This window comes from Oncorhynchus kisutch, linkage group LG24 (assembly GCF_002021735.2).
Source record: "Oncorhynchus kisutch isolate 150728-3 linkage group LG24, Okis_V2, whole genome shotgun sequence".
NCBI lineage: Eukaryota > Metazoa > Chordata > Actinopteri > Salmoniformes > Salmonidae > Oncorhynchus > Oncorhynchus kisutch.
Window position 1 is genome coordinate 27,716,252 of NC_034197.2, and position 14,286 is coordinate 27,730,537.

General features: G+C 45.5%; 2 protein-coding genes and 1 pseudogene across 4 annotated transcripts in view; 2 read left to right on the forward strand and 1 right to left on the reverse strand.

Annotated features, from left to right (window-relative positions):
- Positions 1 to 8,168, forward strand: part of ift122 (intraflagellar transport 122 homolog (Chlamydomonas)) — a 31,162-nt gene extending 22,994 nt beyond the window's left edge. Inside the window, exons 22-29 of one of the 3 annotated variants that reach the window (XM_031803971.1) lie at positions 138 to 259; positions 1,270 to 1,370; positions 3,571 to 3,736; positions 3,864 to 3,975; positions 4,054 to 4,182; positions 6,537 to 6,613; positions 6,806 to 6,970; positions 7,677 to 8,168. In XM_031803971.1, coding sequence (XP_031659831.1) covers positions 138 to 259; positions 1,270 to 1,370; positions 3,571 to 3,736; positions 3,864 to 3,975; positions 4,054 to 4,182; positions 6,537 to 6,613; positions 6,806 to 6,970; positions 7,677 to 7,763 — 959 coding nt within the window. In that variant the 3' untranslated portion in view covers positions 7,764 to 8,168. Of the gene's footprint in view, positions 1 to 137; positions 260 to 1,269; positions 1,371 to 3,570; positions 3,737 to 3,863; positions 3,976 to 4,053; positions 4,183 to 4,357; positions 5,119 to 6,536; positions 6,614 to 6,805; positions 6,971 to 7,676 lie in introns of those variants that run through there. The other 2 variants (XM_031803972.1, XM_031803973.1) reach the window with 2 other exon arrangements.
- Positions 8,169 to 9,161: 993 nt separating this feature from the next.
- On the forward strand, positions 9,162 to 11,192 carry LOC109869772 (rhodopsin-like; annotated as a pseudogene).
- A 907-nt stretch (positions 11,193 to 12,099) lies between these two features.
- Positions 12,100 to 14,286, reverse strand: part of LOC109869045 (plexin-D1) — a 118,190-nt gene continuing 116,003 nt past the window's right edge. Inside the window, exon 36 of the mRNA XM_031803458.1 lies at positions 12,100 to 13,436. Coding sequence (XP_031659318.1) covers positions 13,320 to 13,436 — 117 coding nt within the window. The 3' untranslated portion in view covers positions 12,100 to 13,319. The remainder of the gene's footprint in view (positions 13,437 to 14,286) is intronic.

Genomic DNA, 14,286 nt, shown 5'->3' on the forward strand with positions numbered 1-14,286 from the left:
AGGTCTACTGACACCAATATACCTCTCACTACTATCACCACTGAATTCCTACTGTAACTGGTTCATTTTGATTTTGGTGTGTGTGTGTGTGTGTGTGGGGGGGGGTGCGGGGTGCGGGGTGCATGTGTGTGTCACAGAAAACGAGGAGAGGAAGGAGGAGATGCTGAAGAAGTTCAAGCGTTTCCAGCACCTGGCTGAGCTCTACCATGTTTACCACTCAATACAGCGTTACACAGTAAGATGCTCACCACAGCTGAAGGTAGGGACAGAGTAGAGCCAAGTAAGTATAGTTAAGACTAAGTTAAGGTTGAGTTCAGAAAAGTAAAGAAGTTAAGAATAGGCGGGGTTGAGAAAGGTAGACCGCAAAAAATCCCTTCAGCCCCTTAGTTGAAATAGGAAATGCTTCTGGAATCCTTTGGTTGATAATTAATCAGGATAACCCCTCCCACCAGCAGCGCCACCCCCCTCGCCAGTGCTTGGTTCTAAACAAGCTATGCCTGGTTATAAGCACTCTGTCTCTTTAGGTTGGTTTGCTGTGGCTGCAGTACTCCTGGCCTTTGTCTGTGTTCTCTCTCTCTCTCTCTCTCTCTCTCTCGCACACGCACACGCACACACACACACACACACACACACACACACACACACACACACACACACACACACACACACACACACACACACACAGTACTAGTCACACCCCTGAAGTGAGGAATCCCTGTGATTGAGTCCAGAGCAGGAACCTTCTATACCTCACTTTAACTCTCCCAGGCACCTGGCTGTGCTGAGCCATCAAACACCATGGGAGCTAGCTGGAGCTGTACGCTAATGAACACTCCCTGCCTCTGAACCTAGCCCCTGTGAGAGCAGTGTTCTGTGCTGTGAAGGGAGTCTGTGGCACAGCTCAGGCTATTCTTCATCTTCAGACTAGTGTTTAAGGCAGGAGAGAGAAGAAGAGAGATGGAGAAGAAGAGGGGGAGGGACAGACACAGGATCATTGTACCTCTGAGACTCTTACAAAGGTGCCCAAAGCTGTGTGTATTTGATTGATGTTGTTTTGTTCTTTCTCTCTCTCTCTCTCTCTCTGCCTCCCCCTGGTACATCTACCTGCCTCTAATTCCCTGTCTCTTTCTCTGCATCCCCTCTCCCTTTCTGCTACATCTACCTGCCTCTATTTCCCTCTCTCCCTCTATCTCTCCCATCCTTCTCTTCCTCCCTTCTTCCCCCTTCTTGCTACCTTTCCCTCCTCTCTCTCTTTTCTCCTTTCTCCAGGATGAACCCTTTAGCTCCCATATGCCTGAGACGCTCTTTAACATCTCCAGGTACCTCCTACACAACCTCACCAAGGACGTGCCACTGGGCATCTCCAAGGTGTATCCTTCCAATGTTAAAAGTAATCCTACAGGTCGGAACCAGTATGCTCAAATCCATGTGTCCAATGTCACCTTAAATGTTCATAGAGTTCACAGGCTGATTACCTGGTGAGGTAGAGAGAACATTAAGGAAAAAGAGAGAGAGAAAGTTGGTTCCAGGGAACAAACAGGGTAAAGGAAACAGACCAGCACGACCACGTGAAGGGAGAGATGGGCAGGAAATACCAGGCTTCCAGAAAGAAATAGGGCTCTGCAGCTGGAATCCTCTCTGGCCACATGGTGACGCTCGGGAAAAGCTTGAACCAGGATTTATGGTCTTAGCAGGCTCTGGTCGGAATAATGTGGCACAATGTCACGGTAAGCACCACATACATCACAGAACAGTAGATGAGTTTTTAACAATCCTGATACTGGGACTGGAGGAGCAGAGAGGAGAGCTGTTGGAGCTAGTGGAGGAATCCCAGTTACAGGGCTTCTGCAGCTGCAAGTCATTGACCTGGTGTTGCCTTTCTCCAAGGGCTCCTCAGTGCACAACAATCTCAATCCTTACAAATACAAACAGGCAGCAATTTCCTGTGCTCAAACACACACATGCAAGGATGATTACACATACACTTACACACAAGTATACATTCCTCTAATCACAGCACTTTTAAAGGAAAAGCCAAGGTAGTTATTTTAGAGAGGATCAGTATACCCATCACAGAGCCAAACAAAGAGAATGGGACTTGTGGTTGCTGGCAGTGGCTATGTTTAACATACATACACAGCTCTGATGAGAATGTGTAGTGCCAATTGTGTGCCCAGTCCCCGATCTTGAGTTCTTGTTCTGGAGTCGGAAGACGTTTCCATTAGGCAATAAGTTCATTTTGGCCTGTCCTACCCTAATACACTATACAGTTGAAGATGGAAGTTTACATACACCTTAGCCAAATACATTTAAACTCCGTTTTTCACAATTCCTGACATTCAATCCTAGTACAAATTCCCTGTCTTAGGTCAGTTAGGATCACCACTTTATTTTAAGAATGTGAAATGTCAGAATAATAGTAGAGAGAATGATTTATTTCAGCTTTTCTTTCTTTCATCGCATTCCCAGTGGGTCAGACGTTTACATACACTCAATTAGTATTTGGTAGCATTGCCTTTAAATTGTTTCACTTGGGTCAAACATTTCGGGTAGCCTTCCACAAGCTTCCTTGGGTACATTTTGGCCCATTCCTCCTGGCAGGGCTGGTGTAACTGAGTCAGGTTTGTAGGCCTCCTTGCTCACACACGCTTTTTCAGTTCTGCCCACACATTTTCTATAGGAATGAGGTCAGGGCTTTGTGATGGCCACTCCAATACCTTGACTTTGTTGTCCTTAAGCCATTTTGCCACAACTTTGGAAGTATGCTTGGGGTCATTGTCCATTTGGAAGACCCATTTACGACCAAGCTTTAACTTCAGGTGCTTTACCTTCAGGTGTTTGGAAATTGCTCCCAAGGATGAACCAGACTTGTGGAGGTCTATAATTTGGCTGATTTCTTTATATTTTCCCATGATGCCAGAAGGCACAGTGCCAACTGTAAAGTTTGGTGGAGGAGGAATATTGGTCTGGGGCTGTTTTTCATGGTTTGGGATAGGCCTTTTAGTTCCAGTGAAGGGAATCGTTAACGCTACAGCATAGAATGACATTCTAGATGATTCTGAGCTTCCAACTTTGTTGAAATAGTTTGGGGAAGGCCCTGTTCTGTTTCAGCATGACAATGCACAAAGCAAGGTCCATACAGAAAAGGTTTGTCAAGATCGGTGTGGAAGAACTTGACTGACCTGCACCGAACCCTGACCTCAACTCCATCAAACACCTTTGGGATGAATTGGAACGCTGACTGCGAGCCAGCCCTAATCACCCAACATCATTGCCCAACGTCACTAATGCTCTTGTGGATGAATGGAAGCAAGTCCCCGCAGCAATGTTCCAACGTCTAGTGGAAAGCCTTCCCAAAAGAGTGGAGGCTGTTATAGCAGCAAAGAGGGGACCAACTCCATATTAATTACCATCCTTTTGAAATGAGCTGTTCGACGAGCAGGTGTCCACATACCTTTGATCATGTAGTGTAGTTAGGGTACAATTTGAAGAGAGTAAACTGACCCCATATTTATTGCTACGGGTAATGTCTACTTGTAGCACCTTGTTGCCCTTGACGATGGGTCTCAGTAACACTCTTTATGCGTTGGCCAAGCAGAGCAGAACCCTGGGAGCGTTTAAACTAGCCAGACATGCCTATGAGAAGCTCCAGGAACTCCACGTTCCCTCTCGCTTCCAGGAGTCAATGGATCTGGGCAGCCTTACCGTCCGCTCCAAACCATACCACGACAATGAGGTGTGAGTTTGAATGCATACATGCGTGTCTGTGTATATGTGTGTGTATTTACTTTTTTAATGTTCTAGTGGAGCGTGTATCTTATACTTTGTGTATTTTCACATATGTGTGTATGTGTGTAACCCAGGACCTGATCCCCATGTGTTACCGCTGCTCCACCAACAACCCCCTGCTGAACAGCCAGGGCAGTGTGTGTATCAACTGCAAACAGCCCTTCATCTATTCAGCATCTTCATACGGTAGGTTGACACCAGTCTCTTTGTAAGTGGATGTTTGGTTCCGAGGTGTGTTATTAATATTGTATCTCTGTACTGTAGAGGTCCTTCCTCTGGTGCAGTTCTATCTGGACAAGGGTATCGGTGATGAGGAGGCTGTGTCTCTCATTGACCTGGAAGTCCCTTGCATTGACAGGAAGGCTGCTCGCTGGCAGGAGATGAGCAGTGGGGGTATCCTTTACCTGATGCAGTGTACACCACTAACATCTACGCATTTCTCATGACCAGTTTTACCTAATGTGAATAGTCTGTATGTTAAGGTTGTGTGCTCATACATGTTTCCATACAGACACACATTACATACAGTATGTGTCCTTACCAGAACCTTGATTCTGATTCTGCCCAGCACCTTGATTCTGATTCTGCCCAGCACCTTGATTCTGATTCTGCCCAGCACCTTGATTCTGATTCTGCCCAGCACCTTGATTCTGATTCTGCCCAGAACCTTGATTCTGATTCTGCCCAGCACCTTAAGCTGTCAAACTGAAGTAATCTTAGATGTAGTAGAGTTAGAGGGGCTCTTCTCTCTTGTCAGAATGACACTAACACCTCAGAGACATCTCTGCCTGGGAGTAACCTGCATTAGCTGACACACAGTGTTGGGGAGTAGTGAACTATGTTATTCAACTAGTAACTAGTAATTCTACATGTTGCAGTAGCTTGGTGGTAGTTGTTCTAAATTCAAATATTGGCAGTGTTTTCAGTAGTTAATTACATACTATAGCCATGTAGTGGTGTCGCTTTTTTTGCGAAAAGAAAATGTTGGTGAAGTAGGCAGCCATTTCCTTTCTGTTTTGGCATCAGACCGGCCTAATTCTCACTTGAAATCTAGTTTTTGTGTTTAATAGGCTAAATGACACATTATGTTAACATCTGACTGCAGAGGGATCTGTTTAGATATAATAATTTATCACAAAGTAGTTTGGATATATCGTTTTTCAAAGTAACTTGCTCTCTTTGACATATGAATTAGAGTATCTTTGTTTTTCCCGATGTTGGTTGAATAAAGTGACTGTATGAGTCTGGTATACAGTGCATTCGGAAAGTATTCAAACCCCTTCCCTTTTTCCACATTTTGTTACGTTACAGCCAAATTCTAAAATGGATTAAATATATATTTACTCATCAATAATGACAAAGAGAAAACAGACATTTTGGATTTTTTTTACATTTGATTTACGTAAGTATTCAGACCCATTGTTATGCGACTCGAAATTAAGCTCAGGTGCATCCTGTTTCCATTGATCATCCTTGAGATGTTTCTACAACTTGGATTCAATTCAATTGATAGGACATGATTTGGAAAGGCAGACACCTGTCTTTATTAGGCCCCACTGTTGACAGTGCATGTCGGAGCAAAAACCAGGCCATGAGGTCAAAGGAATTGTCCGTAAAGCTCCGAGACAGGATTGTGTCGAGGCACAGATCTGGGGAAGGGTACCAAAACATTTCTGCAGCACCCCACCAATCAGGCTTTTATGGTAGAGTGGCCAGACAGAAGTCACTCCTCAGTAAAAGGCACAAAACTGCCTTTTTGGAGATGGCCAAAAGGCACCTAAAGACTCTCAGACCATGAGAAACAAGATTCTCTGGTCTGATGAAACCAAGATTGAACTCTTTGGCCTGAATGCCATGTGTCACATCTGCAGGAAACCTGGCACCATCCCTACGGTGAAGCATGGTGGTGGCATTATCATGCTGTGGGGATGTTTTTCAGTGGCAGGGACTGGGAGACTAGTCAAGATCGAGGGAAAGATGAACGGAGTGAAGTACTTAGAGATCCTTGATGAAAACCTGCTCCAGAGCGCTCAGGACCTCCAACTGAGGTAAAGGTTCATATTCCAACAGGACAACGACCCTAAGCACACAGCCAATAAAACGCAGGAGTGGCTTCGGGACAAGTCTCTGAATGTCCTTGAGTGGCCCAGCCAGAGCCCAGACTTGAACCTGATCGAACATTTCTGAAGAGACCTGAAAATAGCTGTGCGAGGAATGGGAGAAACTCCTCAAATACAGGTGTGTCAAGCTTGTAGCGTTCTACCCAAGAAGACAGGAGGCTGTAATCACTTCCAAAGGTGCTTCAACAAAGTACTGAGTAAACGGTCTGAAAACGTATGTAAATGTGATATTTAACTTGAGTTTTTAATACATTTGCACACAAAAAATGTTTTTTGCTTTGTCAATGTAGGGTATTGTGTGTGTGTGTGTGTGTGTGTGTGTGTGTGTGTGTGTGTGTGTGTGTGTGTGTGTGTGTGTGTGTGTGTGTGTGTGTGTGTGTGTGTGTGTGTGTGTGTGTGTGTGTGTGTGTGTGTAGATTGATGAAGGGAAAAAAACAACAATTGAATACATTTTAGATTAAGGTTGTGACGTAACAAAATGTGGAAAAGTCAAGGGGTCTGAATACTTTCCTAATGCACCGTACGTCGTGTGTGTGTGTGTGTGAGAGCAGAGAACGATGAGCAGAAGTGATGGGGTGGGTATGAAAGGGATGGATGTGAGAGGAGCAGCTTCTTTAACTGTATCAGAGTCCCAGTCTCTGAAGCTGGATGATGGCACAGAAGACACAGAGGAGGACCCCTTCATGGCCAAACTCAGCTTTGAGGTGAGGATCGGGAGGATATAGTGGGAGAAGGATGGAGGTGAAACTAAAGGGAGAGTAGAAATGAAAGGGGTCAATATGTGTTTATTCTAATATGTGAACCTGTGTTTATTCTAATATGTGAACCTGTGTGTATTCTAATATGTGAACCTGTGTGTATTCTAATATGTGAACCCGTGTGTATCTCCTTAACAGCAGGGGGGCTCTGACTTTGTCCCGGTGGTGGTGAGTCGCTCCGTGCTGAGGTCTATGAGCAGGAGGGATGTCCTGATTAAGCGCTGGCCCAAACCCCTGCACTGGGAGTACTACCGTTCCTTATTGCCTGATGTCAGCATCACCATGTGCCCCTCCTGCTTCCAGGTACTGAATAGATGGAATACACACACACACACACACACACACACACACACACACACACACACACACACACACACACACACAGCATTGCGCTTCATGCCCCCCTCACACCTAACACACACACACTCGTCGCTATCACACACACACTCACCCCTATCACGCCCTCACTCACTCCTATCACTCACTCAATCACCCCTATCACTCACTCAATCACCCCTATCACGCACTCACTCACCCCTATCACGCACTCACTCACCCCTATCATGCACTCACTCACCCCTATCACGCACTCACTCACCCCAGTCACGCACTCACTCACCCCCAGGTGCTGTACTTAAGAGGCGAAAAATGATTCTAATCTTTAAAACATGATGAACAACCCTATAGAATGAACAGGATGAGGTCACACAGATTTACCAATGAACTTATTAAAAAACATATTTAATATTTTAAAACATGATACACTACCCTCACACACACCTTGGCTCTCCATGGCCCTCTGGCAGAATCTCTCTTCTACCCTTAATCTTTCACTTATTTTAACTTTCTGCAGTGTTTCCTTTACCAGGAGTTAGATTTGGATAAAATGTTGCTATTGGCAGTGCTAGATGTTGTGTTACTGGCCTCTGCTACCTTCCTTAGAGAATCCCTGCTCTGCTCTGTGTTCTCTGACCTATGCTTCCTGTCTTCTCTGATGTGCTTCCTCTAGATGTTCCACAGTGAAGACTATGAGCTGCTTGTGCTTCAGCACAACTGCTGTCCCTACTGCCGTCGGCCCATCGATGAACCCAACTGACCTCCCCAAACTGGTCTAGAATCAAGTCATCCATCTCGCTATTATTCACATCTTCAGTTTCACTCTTGCTCTTCTGAGTAATGTTCCGCCCATATGATGGCAGGCCAAAAACCTCATGGACGTTATTTCAGGGATGGGATTATGAAGATCATTATAGTCCGCAGCAAAAGTGAATCTTCAGATGAACAACCCTATAGAATGAACAGGATGAGGTCACACAGATTTACCAATGAACTCTTCTGTCTAGAAAAACGTATAAAAAAAACGTATTTTAATTCACTGGTATTTATTGCTGCTGTTAGATGATGTGTACTTGGACTCTCTAGCATTCTTAAAGAGTTGAATGTATTGTATTTTTATATTATTAAAGTCAAATGTTTTTTTTAAATGAAAGGTTTAAAATTCTCCACTTGTTTTGTGCATGGGTGTGTGATTCAGGGTTAGAATGTGTTTGAGTGTGTTTGCATCGGTGTGTGTTGATATTCTTTTCAGCGATCCACGGGCAGTCTTGACAGCTTCACAGCTCTAACACCAGGTGTCTTACTGTCCCACACCTTACCACAGGATTACTGTGTGTGAGCTTACGCGCCATGCTACCAAAATTAATATGTCTGACAAAACCTTTCCGATGAGTGTTTGCGTGTGTGTGGGAGAGGATATGTGTGCAACAGAAATCGTTTTCTGCTCCTTTCCTAAGTGAGGTCCATATTATTCAGTGATTAAGGATTAGGTTACCACTGCTGCAAATGAGTTGGAACACTCTGGAAATTACATTTACACTCCCTCTTCTATAAAGCCTGCTAAATTATTCTCTTGACAAAGTTGACACGTCAGGCTGTATAAGCAGACGGGTACAGTAGCCTTTAGGCGTCTAGGATAATGCAAATCTCTGACACACGATTCTCTAGTGCATTACTTTTGGCATATGTGCTTTTTCAGAAGAAGTCTGAGTGGCATTGGTCTTTGACTTAGCCTCCAGCAAACTAGTTGACGATGTGCTCTCGTGAGGATGACATCGTCAGAGGATAACACTGACTAAGTATACACACACTATACTCACGCTAGATGTTTTTCTCATGGATTAGTGTGTGTGACCTAAATCTGTCCATGCTGAGGTCCATGCACGTCCCTAATCCTAAGAGAGGGCCTGTTAAACGGACCTGCGCCCGTCTCGGGGGGGGGGGGGGGGGCGCACACCACTTCTCATTGCCTGGATCTATCTATCCCCTCCATCCATCCTTCCTGGCCTCCAGCGAGAAAGAGCTTCTCATAACTCTGAGAACAGACCGTGCTTTCTCTTTCCTCTCTCAAAATACTAGCGAGGATAGAGAAAGACACACTCCAGTAGAGAAACATACACACTTACATAGACACACACACACCCCAACAGCTTCCGCCATGAACGGCACAGAGGGCCCAAACTTCTACGTACCCTTATCTAACAAACCTGGGGGGGGGGGGGGGGGGGGGGGGGGGGGGGGGGGGTGCAGAGCCCCTTTGAGTACCTTCAGTATTACCTAGCTGCACCCTGGAAGTACTCTCTCCTTACTTCATACATGATCTTTCTTGTCACAGCCTTCCCTATCAACTTTCTTACGCTCTACGTCACGGTGTAGCACAAGACGCTACGGACCCCCTTGAACTACATCCTGTTGAACTTGGCTGTTGCTGACCTCTCCGTGGTGGGGGGTTTCACTGTGACCCTCGCCACGGCCCTACAGGGCTACTTCTTCCTGGGCGTTACCAGATGCACATTCAAGGATTCTTCACCACTATGGGAAGTAAGACTTGGTGATGGTGGAGCCCTAGGCTGTAGTTGGGAGGTAAGACATGGTGGACCTTTGGGTGAAGTGTAGGTAGTAGTTGGGAGGTAAGACATGGTGGACCTCTGGGTGAGGTGTAGGTAGTAGTTGGGAGGTAAGACATGGTAGACCTCTGGGTGAGGTGTAGGTAGTAGTTGGGAGGTAAGACATGGTGGACCTCTGGGTGAGGTGTAGGTAGTAGTTGGGAGGTAAGACATGGTGGACCTCTGGGTGAGGTGTAGGTAGTAGTTGGGAGGTAAGACATGGTGGACCTTTGGGTGAGGTGTAGGTAGTAGTTGGGAGGTAAGATATGGTGGACCTCTGGGTGAGGTGTAGGTAGTAGTTGGGAGGTAAGACATGGTAGACCTCTGGGTGAGGTGTAGGTAGTAGTTGGGAGGTAAGACATGGTAGACCTCTGGGTGAGGTGTAGGTAGTAGTTGGGAGGTAAGACATGGTGGACCTCTGGGTGAGGTGTAGGTAGTAGTTGGGAGGTAAGACATGGTGGACCTTTGGGTGAGGTGTAGGTAGTAGTTGGGAGGTAAGATATGGTGGACCTCTGGGTGAGGTGTAGGTAGTAGTTGGGAGGTAAGACATGGTAGACCTCTGGGTGAGGTGTAGGTAGTAGTTGGGAGGTAAGACATGGTAGACCTGGGTGAGGTGTAGGTAGTAGTTGGGAGGTAAGACATGGTAGACCTCTGGGTGAGGTGTAGGTAGTAGTTGGGAGGTAAGACATGGTGAACCTCTGGGTGAGGTGTAGGTAGTAGTTGGGAGGTAAGACATGGTAGACCTCTGGGTGAGTGTAGGTAGTAGTTGCCACGAGCCACAGGGTAAGATATTTTTGTTTCCATAATGGTTGGGATTAGGCTAGGGGAATCTGATCCTAGATCTGTGGTTGAGTAACTTTTCCCTAAAGCGGTGCCTGGCTGGCTTTCGCCAGGTGCAACCTCAATGTACCTTGAACTCAATGACTTTAAAGTCCGGTGTCGAAGATTTTTGTTCCCCGAATATCAAGACCACCCATGTATTTAGAATCATTTGAATAGCACCCGCACCCCCAGCATACCTTTCTTCTAAAGAAGACAGTGCAGACTTAAATAAAGCCCAGGACCTTATGATATGTGCATTTTTACACCTCATTTACACATGTTTTCTGTGACTGTATAGACCTTACAGAATATCTGAAGCTTTGTGTTGAAGTACAGCTGTTATCACATCAATTGTTCCAGTAGCTGCAGGTGCAAGCTGCTGGTTGAGATCATATAAATGCATGAGAAAGTAGATTTGCCAATATCACTGTGTCACTTACTATACCCTATGTACTTCAGCTATACAGTAGCATCTGTTCTGTTTAAGTCTTCTGCCTGTCCAATATATTCAGAATAGTTTGTCTAAATATGTTCTGCACATGAGCATGTATACTGAGTATGTGTTTCTGACTTGCTGTGTGTCTCAGAGGAAATCGCCCTTTGGTCTCTGGTGTTATTTGCCATTGAGCGTTATATCGTGGTTTGTAAACCAATGACCAACTACCGCTTCAATGAGTGGCCCGCCAATTGTGGGTGTGGCCTTCACCTGGATCATGGCTCTCCCCTGTGCTGTGCCTCCATTGTGTTGCAGGTCCAGGTAGATCACCCTCTAAATACCCTCCAGAAAGCATTTCCTACTAGTCTTACCTTAAACGTCACCTTAAGAAATGGGCTGATGGCTGGTAGATCTCAGGGGCAATTCTTCTTTATAATATCATATTTTTTAAATGAGAGGTGTGTGTGTGTGTGTGTGTGTGTGTGTGTGTGTGTGTGTGTGTGTGTGTGTGTGTGTGTGTGTGTGTGTGTGTGTGTGTGTGTGTATATATATATTTTTCCATCATAGAGGGTACGCAGTGTTCACTTCTACATCCCTCTGGTCATCATCGGCTTCTGCTACGGCCTTCTGCTCTGCAGCGTCCGCATGGGACAACGACAAACACAGTCACTAAAGACCAGTAAACACACAGGACTACTACATCTACAGTTAGGACTCATGTCAAAACACATGCGTGTGTGTCCATTCGTTCAGGCCACTCAGAGGGCAGAGAAGGAAGTGACCCGTATGGTGATTGCCATGGGCATCACATTTCTGATATGCTGGGTGTCCTATGCCACCGTGGCTTGGTACATCTTTGCCAACCAGGGCACCATCATGATGAGGCCGAGCTGGTTAGCTCTTAACCCTCGGCTCTGAGTGTCAACAGATGGACCCGCAAAGAAACTCTGCAGGGAGAAGCCATCTGTGTGCGTGCGTGTGTGTGTGTGTGTAAAAAGCTCTGGAGACTAGTGTTTATACTCTAAAGGTAAGGATGGTACATGTGTCATGGAAATAAAGTTGTGAAATATCCTGCAATAAAAATGTGAACTTTCTTTTTCATACATGTCTCCCTCATAGGGGAGCATTTACAGGACTAGCGTTTCTGAAAGAGTCCAGATGCCCATTGGGTTGTTGGGTGGCATGCACAACCAGTCAACAAAGCACTAACAAAACACTCCATCACTGCCCTGTGGTTTACATAGGTATTGATGAAAACAGACATTTTAATACTGGTACGAAACCAAAATGTCAACATTTTTACCGTATTATAGCTCTGTAGTAGCATTTATTTTCACAAACTCTGACAATTGTCATTTTGGCATCACAAGTACGGTCAAGTCAGACAGTTGTCCCTCTGATTAACTGAAGGTCATAGTTTTACTCTAAATGTCCCTCTTGGTCATAATCTACCTTCATTCTCAGTCACAAAACAGATCAACCTGCCTTCACATAAACACATCACATGTAATTCTTCCCATTGAACTACACTCCATCTGATCCAACATAGTCCAGTCTCTTTGCAAACAGGTCTGTGGCACATGAAACATCAGCTAATAAATTCTCTCAATACTACTCTACTCCTCCGGAACCCATCACCAACCTGCAAAGCACATTGGGACTTGTAGTTCAAAGCACCGTTGGAGTTCTTTGCCATTTCCACCAATCAAACCTGAGAACAGTGCAGGTTGTAAGAAGATGGGAAGAGTTTCTCATTCACATATCATTGAACAGGCCACTCAGAAAACATTAGAACAGATCTATAAATATTGCTATGGACATTTACAATACAGTACAGTGCATCATTGGCTCATCCTCCAACAGAAGGGGGGTCAGTGCGTAAGATGGCCACCGGGGCTCCAGGTCCCAGAGGCTGTGACATCATCCAGAATAAGGCCCATCTCCCAGTGCCTCCATCTCTAACTCCACTATGCTTCAGGTCAAAGCAGTGTGAAACCAGAGTGAGTGTGAACAGGCAAGAAGCCAGATTGGGTTGATATCCAAGTGTGAGTAGAAGAGTCAACCCTCACCCAGACAAAGACATAATCCAGAGATTCTGCACTTGATATAAAGGACGTGGGTTTCAATTCCTCAGTATCTCAACATATGCTTAGTCCAAGGTACGTTTCTTAGGACATTTCTTAATCCATGGTACAGTGCTCCCAATCAGGTTTCTGAGGCAGTCTTGGGTTGAGGTGGTACAGTAAATCTCAAGCTGCCATCTCTTCCCGTCTTAAAGCAAAATATTTCTTAAAGCAAAGAGTTCCTTCTTGTCTTTGGGCTCTATAAACTCTGTAGACAGAAGGGATATTTGGAGGGAAGATAGACAGGGGGATTTCTAGATCCTGTACCCCAGCTAGGGCGGAGGAAGCCTGGGGGAATGGTCTGGGGTGGAGGCTGGGTGGAGGGAGACTCAGGCCTCACTGCTGCACTCATAGATGTTGTCCTCCACCAGAGCAATGACCTGCTCAAACTTGTGGTGCAGCTGAGTACGCTTCGCTGTGGGGTTGGACTCCAGAGCACTCACCACCTGACCGAGAGAGAGAGTGAGAGAGAGAGAGAGAGAGAGAGAGAGAGAGAGAAAAAAAAGTTCAGACAAAGGCAAAAACCTTTAAAAAAAGTATCTACCCACAGTTAGAGAATGAGAGCTGGAGAGATAGATAACGAGTGAGAGAGAGAGAGAAATATAAAGAGAGAAAGACTACTTTCAGTAGCCCTCAAGCGATCATGCATTCTACAGCATAGGACAGAAACTCAACCACCTGCCAGGACAGAGAAAGAGAGTACTTCAGCAGTTCTTCAGCCTTCACGCATGCCTCTCCCCCACAAAAACCCTTTCCTGTTCACAAACTATTTACAAAACCAACATCTGCGCTGCCTTTCAAGCCTGATAGTTGTCATGCATTCAGTGGGTGTTACTGGCAGCGTGTGCCCAGCGAGAGGGCTGAGTGAGAGAATGTGTAATCAGGGGTGATTCATAGAGAGTCCCAGGGAAACCTCTGAACCCCTAGTGTCTGCTGGTACAGTAGAATGGCAGTGAACAGCTAAACACTGTTATGATGAGGGCCCTCCATTAACACACAATCACTGTCTCAACCACTCCATGGAACAGTAGGGGTGTGTGTGTGGGGGGGGGGGGGGGGGGGATCTCATTTACCCGATAGGGGTGGTTGATGATGAGGTATTGTGAGGTAAAGGTAAGGGTTGTGGTGGTGGAGAGTTGAGAAGAGGGTGTCACAAGCCCTGTGCTGTTGGCTATGTATTTGGTTGAGGAGGTTTAAGAGAAAATAGTTCTTTATATATATATATATATTGTTACTTTATATATTTTTTTAAACATTTATTTAACTGGGCAAGTTAGTTAAGAGTTCTTATTTACA